The sequence below is a fragment of the Felis catus genome, chromosome A2, assembly GCF_018350175.1.
Source record: "Felis catus isolate Fca126 chromosome A2, F.catus_Fca126_mat1.0, whole genome shotgun sequence".
NCBI classification, from domain to species: Eukaryota; Metazoa; Chordata; class Mammalia; order Carnivora; family Felidae; genus Felis; species Felis catus.
The window spans coordinates 6,495,080-6,512,465 of record NC_058369.1 but is presented as its reverse complement, the minus strand read 5'-3'; the positions used below and the strand labels follow the sequence as shown (position 1 = coordinate 6,512,465).

Sequence of the window (17,386 nt, the reverse complement as noted above, 5' to 3'; positions counted from 1 at the left end):
TCACACAGTAGCAGCCGACAGACCCAGAGGTCAAGTCCAGGGCCGGCGGGTGTAGCCTCCACGCGTCCCCGACCATCCTCTGAGACGTTCCCCAGAGCAGACCCAGCCAGAGTTGCCGTGCACACTTACAATAGTCTGTCACATAGAAATAAGTGGCTTCTGTCCAGGAGCCGTTGCCCGCCAGGGAGGTGGCCCGAACTCGCACACTGTAATTCCCCGGCGGCAGCCCTCGCAGCCTGCAGCCCCGCTCCAGAGCAAAGTGTCTACGGGAGACACAGAGGTGCAGCTCCTGGAAGACAGGGGAGGAGAGAGGGCAGGTGTGGGGGGTGTCCGTCCCCTGGCAGGAATGTCAGAAATGACACAGAGGAGGGGCGCCTGGGTGGCTCAGTCGGTTAAGGATCTCACGGTTCGTGAGTTCGAGCCCCACGTCGGGCTCTGCACGGACAGCACGGAGCCTGCTTGGGATTCTGTCTCCCTCTCTCTCTGCCCCTCCCCTGCTCTCTCTCTCTCTCTCTCTTTCTCTCAAAATAAATAAAAATGAACTTAAAAAAGAAGAGATGACACACAGGGAGTAAGGAACAATCACTGGGCAACACGCGTGAGCGACATTAGGAACCTCGGAATCTCAGCGCCCCAGTTCTTGGGATAAGGAAGCAGACACAGAAGCTATCGTTACCGATGACCCTTCCTGAGCCACAAGCCAAGCATTTGACCTGGATCGTGTCATTTCCTTTTTACCCCACCAGGGCTTAGCCTCTTGTTACAGACAGGAAACAGAGGCTTCGGGCAGAGGTCGGCGAACTTCGGCTCTAAAGGGCCGACGGTCAATGTGTATGGCCTCAAGCGGCCACTCACTGTGACCCACTCAACTCAGCAGCCAGGGACCGCTCCCAAATCAGTTCGCGTCCGTCCACAGACAGGCGTGGCTGCGTGCCCACGGAGCCTGGTGGACGCTGAACGCCGGACTCCACGTTAAGTGGACACGTGTCATGACGTTACTCTTCTCTCGATGTTTGGAATTGTTTTCCCCAACCATCTTAAGACGTGAAAGTGATTCTTCGATCTCGGGCTGTACAAACAGGCGTACAAAAATAGTGGGCCGACCCCTGGTTGAAGAGACAAAATGCTGTGGGGAGGGGGGGGGGGATCTCGTGGCTGGTAAGTGGCAGGACCAATCCTTCAATCCAGAACCATCCGGCTCCCAAACTCTACAAAACCACCATGGGACGTTGTCACCAGGCCTCCAGAAAGTCCGAGAGGGCCGGGAAAGAAAACACCTACGTCACCTAAATCGAATTTCAGGCTTTGCCCCACACCCCCTGGTCTCAGAACCAAACACATGCGTGGGCTTAATGTCTTAAGGACAAATTTTAAAGCTCCTTCCTTCCCAGGGTGCAGCCTTTTGATTTGATTTGATTTGATTTGATTCATTGTACCATTACTAAAACAGTTGGGATCTACCCAAATCTCTGAAAACAGAGAGGAGGTAAGTAAAGCATACACACCCCAGTGATAACCACATAAACAGAGATCAACCCCGAGCTTACTGGGAGAGGCACGAGGCTCCCTGGGAAAATGAGACCATGAAACCTGCACGCATCGGGCCAAATATTAAAAACTTTCCAAAACAGCTCCAAGTTAATAGTGCATGCAGAGAGCTGGACTGGAAAATTTTAGCGGGGAGAGAAAGAAATGTAAAAACCCCCGTGCTTATCATGTGACAATAACAGCAAGAAAACAGATCGGGCCGGATCAGGCTGGCGGCAGGGGCGGGGGCTCTGGTCCAAAGGTTCTTCCAAGTAGGATGAGTCACCAAGTAGAAAGGGACAAATAAGCAAATATAGAAACCAAAGGTAGCTGCTATCCGGGACAAAGGGGAAATGCATCCTCCACGACCGGCCAAAGACCCCAGGCACTGCAAGGGGTGTGCTGGAAGGAACCAGAAGCTTCAGGCAGCTGTCTCCACAGACACCAAGAAACAAAAACAAAAAGCGAGACAGGACACAAAAACCTGATAAAGAGCAAAGAAGCCAATGACGTAAAAGTCTGTGCGAACAAGAAGAAAAGCTCAAAACTGAAAGATACTGACGCAAAGGAAGGAGCCCGCCACCATGAAAAATCCAGGCTCCTCCCTGGCAGGGGTGGTCCTTGGGGCCAGGGTCTCCCGGGGCGGAGAGGGGACGCGGTAAGAGGGCGAATGACTTGGATTCAAGGCCCAAGGAGACAGAGATTCAAGAATGATGCAGCTGGGGGTGATGTCAGCTATTCAACTAGCAAATACAAAAAAAGCCCCCAAAAAACAAAAAAGAAAAGAGAAAATGACCTCCCACCAAACGCCGGAGAGAATTTTGCCGGACTGGCAAAATCATACCATAACAGTATAGATGGTGTTAAAAAAAAAAAAAAAGAAAGTTTTACATTATTTTCTCACTTGATTTTTTTAAAACATTTATTTATTTTTGAGAGAGAGAGAGACAGAGCATGAGCAGGGGAGGGGCAGAGAGAGAGGCAGACACAGAATCCGAAGGAGGCTCCAGGCTCCGAGGTGTCAGCACAGAGCCCGACGTGGGGCTCAAACTCACAAACCATGAGATCATGACCTGAGCCGAAGTTGGACACTTAACCGACTGAGCCACCCAGGCGCCCTGTATTTTCTCACTTTATTAAAGCAATGCAAGGTAATAAGGGAAAATGTTGGAGATAATCCACCATCTTGTCTATGAAAAGGTTTTTGTATTTTTTTTAATGTTTATTTATTTTTGAGAGAGAGAGAGAGTGTGTGTGTATGAGCAGGGGAGGCGGGGGCAGAGAGAGAGGGAGACATAGAATCCAAAGCAGCCTCCAGGCTCTGAGCTGTCAGCAAAGAGCCCGACACGGGGCTCAAACCCACAAACTGTGAGATCACGACCTGAGCCAAAGTCAGACGCTTAACCCACTGAGCCACCCAGGCACCCCTAAAAAGGTTTTTTAAAAGATGGTTGTAATCCCTCAGTCTCTCTTATTTTTCCCCGTCTCTCTGTCCCCATAAAGGGCAAATGGGGCTAATTTGTCTGGGATTGGTGTGGGGCCATGTGGGGCAGAGGCTCTGGTGGGGATTCGCAGTGGGGATTCCTACTGGTGACCGCTGGGCTCCAGGAACAGGGGAGGCGGTCCAGCCACAAGAAGCTGGGAGAATTTAGGGTTAGGTCCAATGCCAACAGGGTAACCGACTGCCTCAGTTTACCCAGGACCAAGGGCTGCCTAGAATGTAGGTAAACTCCAGGCAAATGCGAAGAGTCAGAGCAGCGAGAAGAAAATCAAGGAGGGACTGCGTTTCAGACATGTTGCTCGCTGCACAGAATCCGCATTCTCTTCCTCGCTGCCAGCAACATCCCCAACTTCCTTGGGAAGTCGCACCTCCCCCTTGAGGGGCTCTTGTCTCCCACCCTCAACCCCACCCCGGTTCCAGGACTGACCCTAACTGCCTGCAGCTGCCCCAAGCGGAAGAGCCCCATGGGTTCGGGGAAGAACACAAAACTCGGGCCCAAATGAGCCATCCAAGAAAACGCAAATCGCGACCACGGTGAGATACCATTCACACGCACCAGCATGGCTCTTCTCCGAAAGATAGCCCAGAACAAGTGTTGGCCACCAATGTGGAGAAACTGGAACCCTGAGACACTACTGATGGGGACAGAAAATGGTGCAGCCCCTTTGGGAAAGAGTGGGCATTTCCTTTAAAAGTTAAAGAGCATGAGCAGGGGCGCAGACACGGGGCGCCTGGGTGGCTCAGGCAGCTGAGCATCTGACTCTGGCTCAGGTCATGATCTCACGGTTTGTGGGTTCGAGCCCCATGTCAGGCTCTGTGCAGACAGCTCAGAACCTGTAGCCTGCTTTGGATTCTCTCTCTCTCTCTCTCTCTCTCTCTCTCTCTCTCTCTCTCTGCCCCTTCCCCACTTGTTGTTCTGTCTCGCTCTCAAAAATAAACATACAAAAATGTTAAGTTAAATGCAGAGTTAGCACAGAACCCATCCCTTGATATGCACCCAAGAGAACTGAAGCCATACGTCCACACAAAAACTTGCACATCAGTGTTCTGACCAACATTATTCGCAATGGCCATATGGTGGAAACAACCCAAATGTCCATCTACAGATGAGTGAATAACAAAATGTGGTCCATCTATCTGAAACCAGTAACAAAGGGCTATATATGCTATGATTCATTTATAGGAAGTACCCAGAACAGGCAAATTCACAGAAACAGAAAGCAGAAAACAGGCTGGAGGGGAGGCAGGGAAGATTGGGGAGGGGGAGGGGGGGAGGGTGTTTTTAGGGTGATGAAAATACTCTGAAATGGGTCATGATGATGGCTTCACAACTCTGTGAACTACTAAAAATCACCGAATTGTAGGGGACCCTGGTGGGCCCAGTCAGCAAAGTGTGAGACTCTTGATTTCGGGGTGTAAGTCTGAGCCCCATGCTGGGTGTAGATGTACAGATTACTTAAAAACCTAAAAAATCCTTTCAAAAACCCGCCATTGAGTTGTAGCTCTTAAACGGATGTATTTTATGGTATGTGACCGGATCACAGTAAAGCTGTTATAAAAAACTTTTTTGAAAAGGAAAAAAAAGAAGAAAAAAAAACAAAAACAAAAACAACCTTCATGCCCATGCCTGACGTTACGGCTCCCAAAACTAAAAATACTGTCTGGCCATTGAATTGGAGGGTGTGATGCTACGTGAAATAAGTCAGTTAGAAAAAGATAGAGATCGTATGTTTTCACTCATATGTAGAACTTGAGACACTTAACAGAAGACCATGGGGGAGGGGGAGGGGAAAAAATAGTTCCAAACAGACAGAGAGGGAGGCAAACCGTAAGAGACTTTTATTTTTATTTTTACTTTTTTTTTTCACTTGAACTGATATTTCTTTTCTTTTTTTTTCTTTTTTTTTTTTTAATAATGTTTACCTATTTTATTATTTTTGAGAGACAGAGACAGAATGCGAGTGGGTTAGGGGCAGAGAGAGAGGGAGACGCAGAATCCGAAACAGGCTCCAGGCTCTGAGCCTTCAGCACAGAGCCCGACATGGGGCCCGAACTCAGGGACCGTGAGATCATGACCTGAGCCGAAGTCAGCCGCCCAACCGACTGAGCCACACAGGCACCCCGTAAGAGACTTTTAAATATAAAGAACAAACTGAGGGTTGATGGGGAGGTGGGGGAGAGGGGAATGGGTGGTGGGCATTGAGGAGGGCACTTGTTGGGATGAGCACTGCGTGTTGTACGTAAGCGATGAACCACGGGAATCTACTCCCGAAACCAAGAGCACACGCTATGCACCCTGCACGTTAGCCAATCTGACAATAAATTAGATTTAAAAAATGATAATAAATTTTAACATTTCTCCATTAAAAAAAAAAAAAGAGGAAGGAAAGAAAATGACCTCTGACCTAAGTGGTTGTCCTCAACTGTAGACGGTTGACTCCAGGGCCCAACAGTCTGGATTTAAGTGCTGCACGTGTGACCCTGACCAACTCCACTGGCTGCTCCGCTGTCCACGCTTCTGGCCATAAGCGGAGACACTAACGGATCCCACCTGGCCGGGTCACCGTGCAGTTTGAATGGATGATTGCAAAGGACTCAGCGCAATGTCTGGGACAGGGGAAGGGCTCAGTCAAAGCCAGGGAGGTGACGTGATTTCTCTGAAGACACACGGTAAAGGGGAGAACTGTCCCCGGTCAGAGGCAAGCCCCAGCCAGGGCATCTCCCAGCAGGAGCAGCCCCCGAGCCCTTCTGGGGACACAGATCTACCCCTACGGTATTACAGGTGTGGCTTAGAGCAGGGGCTGGCCAATTCCGGCCCACTGTTGCACGGGTCCTGAGAGGCACAGTATTACATGCGTTTGACATGTCTGAAATGGGGATGCGTCTGACAAGCCGCACCAACTTACAATGAGACCCGGCAGCATCTTTTTCTTTTTCAGCAGCCCACAAAAATAACGGGGTTGCCTAATCCTGTCTCAGACGTGATAAACTATGATAAATGAGACACGCCTGTGTGTAAAGCGCTTAATATGTGCAGGACATGCAGCGAATCCTTGGCTATTTTTTTTGATCTCCTGAGATTCCACATCTTGTGCGGTCACCCATCACCCTGCCCGGTGTCTGGGTGTAAACAAAAAGTTACTTATTAAGGTTCAACGTGATTTCTCCCCAGTCTCAGGTAACTCTGTCTAAAGTGAAACGGGTCTCCCGTCCCCTTGAAGGACAGAGCTGCAAAAGCAATGCGAGAGACTGAGGAAATAAATGAGTTTGTAGACTGGCATTTCTATCCCACCTCCCTGGAAAGCTATAAATCAAGGCTTTGAGTCCTAACGACAAAGCATCGAATAGGAGAAGCCTTGGGCTAAAATTTAAGAAGAAGGGGGTGGGGCACCTGGGGGGCTGAAACATTGGTTTCAGCTCATGTCGTGATCCCTTGGTGGGTTCGAGCCCGAGTGCTGGCAGCTTGGAGCCTGCTTGGGATTCTCTCTCTCTCTCTCTCTCTCTCTCTCTCTCTCTCTCTCTCTCCCCTTCCCCCATTTGTGCTATTTTTGTCGCTCTCAAAATAAATAAATAAACTTAAAAAAAAAAGACAAAGGGAGTACCAATGACAGCTCGGAAGCACATGTCCAAGCATCAAGGGTCTTACCTCATCACCATACCGTCGGTAACTCACTTCATACAGCACGATCAATCCATTGGGTTCTTTAGGCTCTTGCCACATCAAGTGAACCACGTTGTTCTCGAAGATTTCATGGGTCACAGGGCCAACAATGTCGTCTGCCTTGGCTGTAAGGAGCAGTGGTTAGAGGCAGGCACCTGACCTCTGGATCGAATCCCACCCCCACCGCCCCCAGCCGAGCAACCTCAAGCCACTCGCATAACTTTCCCATGTTCCATTTGCCATGTGGGAGAAGGTACACTTCAAACTCACTTTGCAGGACCGTCCACATATCTATCTATCCATCTATCCGTCTATCTCATATCCCACTGGTTCTGCTTCTCTGGAGAACCCTGATTAATACAATACATATATGCATTTCTTAATTTTACTTTATTTCCCCTATGGCTGCGTGCATTTGCTAGTTTCCATAGTGGCTACGTATGACTCGTGTAATCAAAAAAAACAGTAAAAGCCAGGGCGCCTGGGTGAGTCAGTCAACCACCCGACTTTGGCTCAGGTCATGATCTCAGTTTCGTGAGTTCCAGCCCTACATCAGGCTCACTGCTGTTAGTGCAGAGCCCGCTTCAGATCCTCTGTCCCTCTCTCTCTCTCTCTGCACCTCCCCCACTCATGCTCTCTCAAAAATGAATAAACATGAAAAAATAATAATAATAAAGGCAAATACCGATGGACCCTGAGGGCACTGTGCTAAGTGAAATAAGCCAGGCAGAGAAAGACAAATACTGTGCGATCTCACGCATATGCGGAATCTAAAAAAGGAGGACTCACAGAGAACAGAGACCAGAAAGGTGGTCACCAGGGGCTGGGGAGTAATGCAAAGATATTAGTCAAAAGGGACACACTTCCGGCTTAGGAGATGAATTAAGTAGTAGAGACATAACGCATAGCATGGTGACTACAGTTAACAACACTCTAGTACCTACTCTGAAGCTGCTAAGAGAGCAGACCTTAAGTGTTCTCACTACGAAAGAAGAAATGGCAATCACGTTTTGTGACGCAGACGTCAGCTACCCCTCTGGTGGTAACTGTCCTGCCGCACATACGAGTATCAAATCAACACACAAGTACGCCTTCAACTTACACAATGTTGTATGTCAACTGTAGCTCAATAAAGCTGGGCACAAATACAAAATGATAGGGCTGCCTGGGTGACTCGGTTGGTTAAGCGTCTGACTTGGGCTCAGATCACCATCTCGTGGTGCGTGAGTTCGAGCTCCATGTCGGGCTCTGGGCTGACAGCTCGGAGCCTGGAGCCTGCTTTGGATCCTGTGTCTCCTTCTCTCTCTGCCCCTCCCCTGCTCACGCTCGGTCTCTCTCTCGCTTCAAAAAGAGATAAAACTATAAATAAGTAAATAAAAATAAAAATAAAAGGGGCGCCTGGGTGGCTCAGTCGGCTGAGCGCCAGACTTCGGCTCAGGTCATGATCTCGCAGTTCGTGGGTTCGAGCCCCGCGTCAGGCTCTGTGCTGACACCTCGGAGCCTGGAACCTGCTTCGGATTCTGTCTCTCCTCTCTGTCTGACCCTCCCCTGCTTGCACTCTTTCTCTCTCTCTCAAAAAGAAGTAAACGCATAAAAAATTTTTAAAATAAATAAGTAAACTCAGAAACGATGAAGGCAAACCCGCTCCGGCAGGCAGAGGGCTTCAGCCTGGGGCTCCGGGCACCACGGTGCGCCCACCACCCACCTTCGGGCATGGTCCTGGCGCTGACGTAGGCGGCCACGCTGCACCTCTCCTCGGGGGCATCTTGGTTGCAAGCCTGCAGCTCGATGCGGTAGCCGGTGAAGTGACGCAGGCCGGAGATGACCAGCGACTCTTTGTTCACCACCTTCTCGAAGGGCTTGTGCTCTTCCGGGCTCGTGGGCACGCTGCTGGAAGTGTTGGGGAAACCAGGCACCGTGGGCACGGCGGCCGTCACGTTCCCAGCGTCGGCGAGGGCCCTGCGCTTCCGCGACGGCCTGTCAGGACAGCAGGACACAGGCGGTCACACGATCCCCATGTTTAAAACAAGAAACCCGTGGACGCTGGAGCATCAAAGGCTCAAAATCAAAGACCGCGGTGCAGCGGAGATGCGAGCAGGCACACAGATGAAATGCAGGCTGCCAGGAGTTACAACCCGGAGCGGCTGCCCTCGGGGTGAGGAGGGGAGCGGGGCGCCCCAGGACCACGAGCGGCAGCCCCACACCAACATTCCCCTGCATGTGCTTGATTTCAGGTTTTCATTGTGCAGATGGCTCAGCCACCCAGGCTCAGTGTTAAGTATAAGATGCCCGAAGCATGTGAGAGTCTAGCTTTTCGGGAACCCTGTCACACAGCATGGACCCAACAGCTCCAACTACCGGCCAGCATCAGCAGTGTAAACGGGAAAAAGGCATCTTCTAGATCTTATTTTCTGTTTAGGGCGTCTGCATAATACGAGCGACTAACTTTTCATTCTTGCGTTAAAAAAAAAAAATGTTACCACTCAAGTTGGTAAGGGGAACTCCAAAAAAAAAGCCCCCCAAAACAAAAAAAAATGCAGTCGACACACGTTTCCCCCCCATTTAAGAGGATATAAGAAATAAACACAATTGCCTAAAAATTTATAAACACACACCAAACAAAAGCATAAAGAAAATCCAAATTATTCACCATCCCACCGTCCGCTGTTTCCTGTGGGCAATTTTTTTTTCCTGGAAATATTATGTGCAGGTACAAAGAAGACCGAGCTGGCTTTATGACCCTTTGTTCGCTTCTTGTATCGGACACATTCCTCAAATACCTTCCTTCGAACATAATGCCTTAAGTACTGAGCACAGAATTTATGATTTTTTTTTTCTACGTGAAGGTTTCCCCCTCCTTGCTACCCAAGTGCTGCCTGCTCACGGCAGAAAACTTGGAACACTGGAAAATATTCAGTTGGATGCGTGAGCCAGAATTTACTAACCGTCCTCCTATGTTACCTAATACAGACCTACCTCATGGTATTGCATTTTTGCATCACTGCGTTTCACAAGATACGGCTCTTTTAAAGATTGACGGGTTGGGGCGTCCCCGTATCAGGCGGGTCTACTGACACCATTTTTTTGCCAACAGCGCTTCCTCACTTTGTGTCTCTGTGTCACCTTTGGGTGATTCTCATCATGGTAGGTTTCAAACGTTCTCTGCATTCTTATATTTGTTACGGGGATCGGTGATCAGTGCTTACTACTCGCGGAAAGCCCACATGATGGTTTGCGTCTTTTAGCAAGGTTTGTAAATGCAGGTGTGTACGTCGTTTTGTCAGACATAATGCCCTTGCACACACTCAACAGACTTACAGTGTGGTATAAACGTAACATTTACATGCACGGAGAAACCAAAAAATTCACGTGACCTGCTTTATTGCGATATTACCACGGGGGTCTGGAACGAAACCCGCAATGCCCCTGAGGCATGCCTGCGTAAGTGTCCCAGGTTTTGTTTTTTTTTTCTTTTCTTTTTCTTTTTTTTTTTTTTGTTATGGTAAATATTGCTTCGATCGTTGTCTGATTGTCTTATTAGATACTAAAAGTAGACTCTTAGAAGAGAAATCACTAGGCTGTATCTGTTCATCCCTATGGCGAAACTGCTCTCCAGGAGCTTTGTATTGACCTGGGGTCTCCCCAGCAGCCCCTCAAAACTGCACCTCAGGACCACCACATCAATACTGAGGCTTACAGGGTTTCCTGGGGTTTCGTTTCGTTTCAGATTTTGAACCAAGAGACTCCATATTTCTTTTTCATATTCTGTTTTTATAGTCTAACTATTGCTAGTATACCTACTGGCTTTTTGTTTATTTACATTGTAGCTTTCTTTCCCAAACTCTGCTCTAAGAGCGTCAGAGTTGATATTCTTGGGTTTTCAAGGAACACACTAGAAAAAGAGTCAGCAAACTCTTCCTGCAAATGCTAGAAAGTAAATATTTTGGATTTTGTAGGACACACGGTCCACATCTCTACTCAACTTTCAATGGCTTTCCAGCTATTGTGGCTTGGAAGCAGCCATAGACAAAATATAATCAGATGGGTGTGGCTGCATTCCAATGAAACTTCATTGACAAAAACGGGCAGCCAGCCTGCACACGGTAGCTTGTCTACCCCTGCCCTAGGCTATCTGCAAACACAAGTGACCTTATTTCCCACAATCCATTCTTTACTATTCTAATTTCTATTTTGTATCTTATTGCATTGGCTGGATACCCAGGAAAATGTTAATTAGTAACGGTGACACGGAGCTTCCTTCTAACTATGACTGGGAGCATTTCAGTACAATGTTACCTCGGCTGTTGGTTTCATCTGGAAAATACCTTGTGGCAGAAGCATTCCACTCCTACTTTTATACGAAGCCTCTTCTTGTTTCCCTCAGTTAGAAATTTTTTTTACTGTTTATTTATTTTTGAGAGAATAAGAGACAGAATGCAAGTGGGTTAAGGGCGGAGAGAGAGGGAGACACAGAATCGGAAGCAGGCTCCAGACTCTGAGCTGTCAGCCCAGAGCCTGACGCGGGGCTCGAACCCACGAGCCGTGAGATCATGACCTGAGCCGAAGTCGGACGCTCAACCGACTGAGCCACCCAGGCGCCCCTCAGTTAGGAATTTTTAATTAACACTGTTGAATGAGATTATCATACGATTTTCCTCTTTGGACCTCTTGATGAATTATCCTATCTCCTGATCGTAAACCATCGTCACACTTCTGAGTTAAACAAAATTGTCAGCATGCTGTTTCAATCAGGACATATGGATCTAAAGTCTCACATTAGCTGGTCCTGGGGTTTCTGTTAATGTAGCATCTTCATCTGTGTCTGCTAAGGGGTATCATGTTAGTTTCATAAAACAACCTGGAAAGAGTTCCATAGATTGGTATGCTCTGAGAAGTTTCTATATTACAGCAAATAGCTGCTCTTTCAGAATTTCAAATAACTCACCTGTAAAACTCTCTGGGTCTAGGGCTTTTTTGTGACACAATTTTTTTAAGGTTTTGACCTGTAATTTTTAGTCATTTTCCAAGGTGATTAGAATATTTAATTTTTTCCACTTCTAGAATCAGATCAAATTAAAACTTCCCTCTTCACCGAAAGCTTCAAATTGAAGAACGCAACACTGTCCAGGAAATTCAACATGAAAATCTTCCTTCGACCCTAGTTTTCTGTCTCCTGCCTTACTTCTAATTATTTGTGATTTTCATCCTTAGATTTACAAGTTCAGCGATCTTGATTTCCCCTCCCCTACAATTTGTATTTTCACCTTTTTAAGTTGTTTCTTAACTTCCAAAATCACTGGAGGCTACTAACTTGCATCGACGCCCAGTGTTGGCGATATTCTACGAGTTCAAGGTATGTGATACTCGCATTTCCACTCTTCTCCAAATGGACTTTCATGAAAGTCTCTCCACGTCTGCTTCTCCCAAAAGGTATCAAAGTGATTGACTTTCAATCACCAGGAAGTTCTCTGCTCAAATGCTTGAGGTCAATTTTTAATCTTTACCATAGTCAGAAAACGTGTGGTCAGAAAACGAACCCTCCTTGGGGGCGCACGTGTTATGATTTTCTGTTGGGTCAAAAGACCAGTGAAATTCTTGGGTGAAAACCAAAGATAGACCCATGTCAGCAAGATTCAGAACACTTCCATCCAGGCACAAACGGGCCAGCTGACCAGGACGCTGGTGCCTCGTGGGTAACTACTGAGAAACTGGTGTCTGAACAATGGGAAACAAGGAAGGTTCTCATCAAATGAGCTGAATGTATACACAGTGGTTCCCCTTTACCCGCAGTCTGGGCCCTCAGTGTCCACTGCCTACACACCCCACAGGCTCACACTGGTCCCCTGGTCACTGCTCAGGGACAAGTGCGCTCCTGGCGTTGTGAGCCCAGAGACCAGAGATGCCGCTCAACACCCCACCATGCACAGGGCGGGCCCACAACGGACAGCGATCTGGCCCTAAATGTGAGTACATCTGAGCTTGAGAAACCTGGGTCTGGACCAAAGCCTCAAATTTCTAGGCCTTTCTTTTCTATAGATTATATTCCAAGTGGCCACTAGAGGTCAGACCAGGGCCACGCACACATGCCCGAAAATAAACAAGGGAACCCACTGTGAGACAATGAAATCCCTCCACATGGCCCTGATCTGCCTTTCTAGCCTCCCCTCTGGTCTCCCCCTGCCCCCAAAGAGCCCGTGACTCATCCTGAGGCCCTGCCCTTCCCTGGCATCTCTCTGCCTGTCCTCAGTGGGGTTCTGTGATACGGCACACCTCTGCTCATGCCCGCAATCCTGCACCTGTCACCCCAGATCAAAAGGCTCTGTCTACACCGTAGATGTTGAGAAATTAACATTTAGCAGGTGGATGCATGGAGGGGGATGTGTGGCATCTCAGAGGTACCCACAAATTACCCCCTCCCTCGTGTGTGTGTGTGTGTGTGTGTGTGTTTGTTGTTGTTTTTTTTTTTTTTAAGTAAATTCTGTGCCCAATGTGGGGTTTGAACTCCCGACCGGGAGATCAAGAGTCACATGCTCTACGGCCTGAGCCAGCCAGGCGCCCTTGATTCTGTGTTTTAGTAAGAGTGTGTTAGTGAAGATTTTTTTTTCCCGACATTCATGCCCAGATCCCATTTCGGGGTGAAGGCAGCTGACGTATGGACTCATGAAGCCTCTGGTAAGGGCAGAGCAGACTGTCACATGCATCAAGCCACAGAGGCCCCTGGAGTCTCAAAGGCACACAGCATGCTTCCTGCCCTGTCTGGCCGGCTGGCCCTGCACCGAGAAGTTGCCAGTGGCCACGCAGACATTCTGCAGGTGAGTCATACCTACTGTCCTCAGCACCAGGGCTTGAAAAGGATTTTCTGTGAAAACAAAACCAACCGCTTTGAGGACAGACAGAACTCCTTCAGAGAGACCTCTTCCTTCCGACACTCTGGGAGCCACACTTCCTCCGAGCAGACCAAGGGCGCCCTGCCCTTCGCCATGGACCACTCATCCCAACGCCCGAATCACATCTTCTCCAGCAGGTGCAGAGAACACAGAAAGGGGGGCGGGGGCAGGAATCAGAGAAAGTACCCGCCAGAGACCCGGCCAGCCGGGATCCCCCTCGGATGTCAAACTTGATCACATTTAAACGTCACAGGTGACTCGGCTGTTTGCTCGAGCCCAGCAGCGTTTTGGTTTTAACCAGTAAAAGAGTAGCTGCCTCAATGCCTGGGCTGTGCCATGAAGCACTCTTTTGGACTCGGGGTCACCGAGGAAAAACACAAGAAAGATTTTTTTTTTTTTTTAATGTCACATCTCGATGGTTCTGGAGACATTTCTATTTGCGTAAGGAGCGACGGCAGGCATTTGAAAGGAGCCGTTTTAGAGTCTTCCTTTATCCCAGTGTCAGCGTTTTGGGGTTTCGATCCACTTTGGAAATGGCCCTGTTCCTCAGATATTTCTGGGTACCCCATCTGCCGAGGTCTGTAAGGGGAGTGAGGGAGGACGTGGCTCACAGCCTACGGTCGCTCACTGGCTGCCGTAACCTGGGGCAGAGGACTCTCCAGCTGAGAAACCCAGGCTTTGGATCCAAAAAAGAGGAAGCGACTGGGGGCCCCTGGGTGGCTCTGTCGGTTGAGTGTCCGACTTCCACTCAGGTCATGATCTCACGGTGTGTGGGTTCAAGCCCCGCGTCAGACTCTGTGCTGACAACTCAGAACCTAGAACCTGCTTCCGATTCTGTGTGTGTGTCTCTCTCTGTCCCTCCCCCATTTGTGCTCTCTCTCTCTCTCTCTCTCTCTCTCTCTCTCTCTCAAAAATAAACGAAGTGACTGCAAAGAGTCACGAACCCCTGTGATGCACGCAGCACTGCTGGTGTTGGGGGGGTGGAGGCAGGGATACTGTTTGTCATCCCCCAGCACACGGGACGGTCCCACGGCAAAGGAGGGGGCTGGCTCCAAACGCCGAGAGTGTCAAGGCTGAGAAGCCTGGGTGACTCACGTGCTCTCGCCGTCCTAGGAAATAGGAACCGTGATTATCTGCACTTGCCGGACAAGTAAGCCTGAGGCCTCGAAAGAAACGTGCCATGTACCTAAATGTCTCTGCAGACAGCTGACTAGCCTCGAGTCATTTTCGCTGCAAACCCTCTCACATCGGATGGGATGTCAGTAAGTCCCTTCATGCACCGAAGGAAACCCAACCTTAAACAGGAGAAGCCTCCAGGTTTTGAAGATGCCGTAGAAATTTCCAGAAGGATGAGACAGCGGCATAGATGAACAAGGAGCACGGGCCCGGGGGGCCCTCCTCAGGGGTGTGCCTCAATAATCTAACGGAGCTCGTCTGGGAAGTCAGATGGCAGCCCACGGGTGGGACGAAGGGTTTGGGCCACGTCGGGGAGCAAATGCTGAGGGTTTTTTTTGTTTTTGTTTTTTTTTTAACTTTTCCCCGTTTGGGGTGATTATTCCTGAAAAGGCTTCTCCTGAATCTCCCCCTTTACCTGCCCACCCTCTGGGTGCCCACTTCATCTCGTTCCCCAGGGAATGACCCCCAACACCGAGCCAATGAAAAGTCCTGACCTGGGCACGAAAACCACATTGTGCAGGTAATCCTCGAACGTCTTCCTGAAAGAGGACTCCTCCAGCTCCTTCAGGATCTGAGAGTCGGTTTTGGGACACGAGCAGCATTCGCCAGCGGACTCCTCGTACTCACTCTGATTGCGCTTCTGGGAGCCCTCGGACTCGAACGGCGGGGACCAGGTCCGGGAAGGCAGCTTCAACCCTAGAGACGGGCAGAGCAGGTGGCCTGAGATCTCTCCCCGCCTGACCCCACAACACACACACAGCAAAGGGGGGGGGGGGTCTTCTCAGAGGGGCTGGGCACACGGGGCAGCTGTGCAGGTCTGTGTGTTCCAGAAACTGTGAGACACCATAATCCCATCGGGCTGGAGACCGTAAGGTAAGTAGGCATGACCCTGCCTCATGGAACTTACAATCTAGTGCATGTGGATGGAGGGATCCACAATAAACTAATAAATACGTATGCCGTGAGTCAGCTGGCAGGGTAAAAGGGCACAGGATGCCTGGGGGTGCTGTTTTTCATGAGGTGGTCTCGGAGAAAGCGACCGCTGAGCCGTCCCAAACTACGTAAAGGAGTGAGCTATGCACATACCTTGGTGCGAGCAGTTCAGATGGTGCAAAAAGCAAGTGCAAAGGCCCTGCGGTAGGAATTTCCTTGGCATGCCGAAAGACAGCCCGCCCACCTGCTTGCATTGTTTCTCTCTCTCAAAAATAAATAAAAGCATTTTTAAAAAATTTTAAAAAAATAAGCACAGAAAAAGGAATCAGAAAAGAAAGAAAGAAAGAAAGAAAGAAAGAAAGAAAGAAAGAAAGAGAAAGAAAGAAAGAAAGAAAGAAAGAAAGAAAGAAAGAAAGAAAGAAAGAAAGAAAGAAAGAAAGAAAGAGAAAGAACGAACGAACACCAACTGCTGGAAGGTAGTGTCCTAAAAACACAAAGTTGCTTTTTTTTTTTTTTTTTTTTTTTGGAAATTTATTTATTTTTGAGAGAGAGAGAGAGAGAGTGCATGAGCAGGCAAGGGGCAAAAAGAGAGGGAGACACAGAATCCGAAGCAGGTTCCAGGCTCTGAGCTGCCAGTGCAGAGCCCGACGCAGGGCTCGAACCCACAGACCGCGAGATCACGACTGGGACTGAAGTTGAATCCTTAACCTACTAAGTCACCCAGGCGCCCCCAAAGTTGCTAAGTGCCACCCTGGCTGTGTCTTGACCCGAGTCCGGTCCCAGGGGTGCCTGCCATCCATCGTGTGGGCACAGCCACACTTCTGATGCAACCAGGCACATAAAAGGCACATACTTTCTCCAGGCACAATCCACGAAGGGCCCTGGGATTCACCTATCCTGCCTTCAGCCTCCCAGGAGCTCCTGAGCATTTTTCTTCTCCCCCTGAATGCGTCCTGGAGACAATGGGCTCCAAGTACCTTCCCGTGAATGCTGAGTATCCACTCGGAAGCCCAAGTATTTATACAGCTGTGAAAGCCTACAAGGGACTCTTAAAAATACTTGGGACGTGTATTAATAGACACGGACTAACCTGGCTGGGTTAACCATTAAAGGGACTGGTAATGGCATTATAAATGGAAGAGAAAGGTAGGATTTCCTGAGTGAGGGAGGCTGCTGAGAATTTTCTGGAGAGGAAAGGACCTTTCGTGAGGTCAGACAGAGCTCCTCACCCCCCGTTACCCTTTCTGGCACCCACGGCAGGGCACTTAGCGCCGCGTGGTTTTTCTCTGACTATGCAGTGAAAGTATGGGTGACGGGGCACCTAGGGACAGTCCCGTCCACAGAGACGGGAAGCAGATGGTGGGAGCCAGGGGCTGGGGGAGTCAGTGTTTCATGGGGACAGAGTTTGGGGAGATGAGAGAGTTCTAGAGCTGGATGGTCACGATGGTCACCCAACAGTGCGAATGTGCTTTAATGCCACGGACCTGGACAGTTAGAAATGGCTAAGATGGTCCATTTTATGTTATATATACTTTACCATAATTTTTTAAAATGCAGTTGAGGGCGCCTGGGTGGCTCAGTCGGTTAAGCATCTGACTTGGGCTCAGGTCATGATCTTACGGTTCGCGGGTTCTACCCCCGCGCTGGGTAGAGCTCGAGCCTCACTTCAGGCGAGTCCCACTTCTCTCTCTCCGCCCCTCG

The 17,386-nt window shown here is 49.2% G+C and overlaps 1 protein-coding gene across 5 annotated transcripts in view; it reads right to left on the bottom strand.

The window, feature by feature from the left end:
- The window catches only part of INSR (insulin receptor), a 143,601-nt gene that overhangs the window by 18,755 nt on the left and 107,460 nt on the right, over window positions 1–17,386 (bottom strand). For 3 of the 5 annotated variants that reach the window (XM_023244792.2, XM_023244793.2, XM_045053097.1), the window contains exons 10-14: window positions 15,247–15,448; window positions 13,513–13,548; window positions 8,395–8,666; window positions 6,675–6,814; window positions 130–289 (exon numbers count right to left, since the gene is read on the bottom strand). In XM_023244792.2, coding sequence (XP_023100560.2) covers window positions 130–289; window positions 6,675–6,814; window positions 8,395–8,666; window positions 13,513–13,548; window positions 15,247–15,448 — 810 coding nt within the window. The remainder of the gene's footprint in view (window positions 1–129; window positions 290–6,674; window positions 6,815–8,394; window positions 8,667–13,512; window positions 13,549–15,246; window positions 15,449–17,386) is intronic. The other 2 variants (XM_023244797.2, XM_023244794.2) reach the window with 1 other exon arrangement.